Genomic DNA, 2,712 nt, shown 5'->3' on the forward strand with positions numbered 1-2,712 from the left:
GTGTGTGTGTGTGTGATGTGTACATGTGTACATGTGTGTGTGTGTGTGTGTGTGTGTGTGTGTGTGTATGTGTGAGTTGGTGTGTGAGTGCGTGCGTGCGTGTGTTATTACGAGCGTGTGTGTGGTAGGCATCACAGACAGAGCGAAGTAGTGAGGGAGTGAGCATGTGTGTGCGTGTGCATGCGCATGTGTGGGAGGTGTCACAGATAGAGCGAAGTAGTGAGTGTATGTGTGCGTGGGAGATATGGGGGGGGGAGGCGTTAATGATCACGAAACATGCAAACATGCATTGTGCAGCCGTCTATGAAAACATATGCCATCAACACCCCTCTGCTTGCCTTACCTTTCTCTCTGCTAGATCTTTCCAATTAATGGAAGTAAAGAATGGGTGGATCTTAATTTCTTTCACATCCTCGGGGCCTCCTCCCAATCTGCAACATGGCGAGAAAAAATTATACAATTTAAATGTTGTTTTAAAAATGTAATAATTAGTCTGATAATAATCATTACCTTTATTGATTTACAATGCTATGGATTCTGTGCAATATAAAACATATTTGGTGACATTTCCTGATAAGAGAAATTTAGAAAATACTACAATCTATTTAATTTGTAACATAAACACTTGGACAAAACACTATTATACAAGAATATATAACAAGCATACATAGTTAAGATCATTAGATGCAATTCACTTTTTAAAAATTAAAAAATTTTAAAAATTAAAAAGAAAATTCTGAATTTTTTTCAAGACGGAAATCCATCTACAGACGGACGGACAGTTAACACCCATGTAGATATTTGCTTGTTTAGTATTTAACATTTCGTCTAGTAACTAACTCATTATCATTAAACAAGAGCCGCAGAGCATCTGGGCTCATCTGAGGTCTGTTGCTACGGTTATAAACGTAACATTTAAGTCGTGCGTAGTGACACCTTAGTTAGGCACAGATATGCAGATATGCAGATATGCAGTAGCGTACACATCATTGCAGCAACCTTCTGCATTCTGCATACCTCACAAATCCCATTGGTTGATACAAATCGCATGCCTGAAACTCATATTTTATGGTGCATTGTGACCCTAACCCTAACCCTAATGAAAAAAAATAATAGTTGTAATGTAGTAAAAATTATTTGTTGATATTAAATTGTTGTAAATAAATCATGTAAATATTTGCGTTAATTGGAAAAAAATTGTTAAATGGATAAAGATAGAAAAATACAGAAAACAGGTAAATAAAAAATCTGATGGGATTCGATCCAAGGACCTTTGAGCCGTAATCCTGTGCTGTACCCGTTCGGCTATCCAGACTTATTGGCTTTCTATATTATGGATGCGCCATGAATATGAGAACACTGTGACATCATTGAGGCAGTTCAGGAATCCATGTTTGACCCTCCTCTTGAGGATCAAAAGGTTATCAAACACTTACTCAACGCACATCAGTGGAAAACACATTTCATGGTCCTTTCAATAAAGTGATAAATATGGTAGGTCAGCGCTGAAACAAAAAAGTTTTTCACTCTGTCCATTAGGCCATGTCGTCAGAAAATGTCTGATATCTGACCTTTGACCTGTGACCTCCAATTTCGCACTGGTGATGGGTTTCCTGCCCATCACACTCACTATACACCAGTGTTGTAGGTCTCGAGGCCGGTCTTGGCCTCGAGACTGGCCTCGAGACCGTTTTCCTTGGTCTCGGTCTCGGTCTTGGCCTCGGAGTGCAATGACTCGGACTCGGACTCGGACTCGAGCCCTCCATGACTCGAGGACTCAGGTCGAGGCCGACGAGTGCCACTACTATACGATATAGTACATATCACTGTAACAATATTAACACGCAGTTTACAGAATTTAAAACTAAACTCCTAGGTTCTAGATACACGGCGCACTAATCTTTTGTAACGTTTCAATGGCTCGATAGATTCCCATTGTCACTTGGTTTGAATCTGCTGTCACTGTCTCCCTGTTGCGCTTTTTCTAACCACTTTCTTTCTCACTTCTCTACCACTTCGAAAGTACTGAGCTCCTGCCTCATTTTGGTTCAACAACCTGTCATCTCGTAAACACAAATGGATCCGATACTGTACACGATTTCGTATGACCTGCGTGCTCTGTGTTTTCGGCTGACCTAATAGGGCTACAGTCGAAATGATCTATCGAACGCTGTTGCGATTTTTTCCCTTTTTTCTAGATTTTTTCGCCTTTTTTTATCAAACGGACTTGACTCTGGACTCGACTTCGACTCGGTGGCGCGACATCGGGACTCGGGACTGCGGTGGCGCGACTCGACTCTTGACCTTCGGGTCGACTATCGACCGACCTCGTGTGCGGACTCGGACTAACAACATCTGCTAGTACAGACCGAATATTAAGAGCTTAGGTCGACCGTAAAAGATTGTGCCGCAATCCGTATTCCTCGCATATACATTAAGTAAGGGGAAAATATTCCGCCTCCTTTAGTACTTACCCCATCTTGACCTTATGACCCTACCCCCAAAATTCTGTCATCCCAGTCCTTTTCATCGATCCCCCCCTGACTCCCGAATAGCGTAAGACCGCACGTCGAGGACGTAAGATTTGTGCCACTGTTGTCACGCACGCACGCCGCGACGCCCGGACAATCATGCAATCGATCACCAAGCTCAATCGACTATACGTCCAGATGAGCTAAAAATCAAATTGCTCTCCTTCAAACTAATTTATTC

At 42.0% G+C, this 2,712-nt stretch overlaps 1 protein-coding gene across 1 annotated transcript in view; it reads right to left on the reverse strand.

The window, feature by feature from the left end:
• The window catches only part of LOC106805028 (RAC serine/threonine-protein kinase-like), a 2,998-nt gene extending 519 nt beyond the window's left edge, over positions 1-2,479 (reverse strand). The window contains exons 1-2 of the mRNA XM_014806496.1: positions 2,475-2,479; positions 344-431 (exon numbers count right to left, since the gene is read on the reverse strand). Of these exons, the coding sequence (XP_014661982.1) occupies positions 344-431; positions 2,475-2,479 (93 nt within the window). The remainder of the gene's footprint in view (positions 1-343; positions 432-2,474) is intronic.
• Positions 2,480-2,712: the final 233 nt, after the last annotated feature.

Source organism: Priapulus caudatus, unplaced genomic scaffold (genome assembly GCF_000485595.1).
Source record: "Priapulus caudatus unplaced genomic scaffold, Priapulus_caudatus-5.0.1 Scaffold97, whole genome shotgun sequence".
NCBI classification, from domain to species: Eukaryota; Metazoa; Priapulida; class Priapulimorpha; order Priapulimorphida; family Priapulidae; genus Priapulus; species Priapulus caudatus.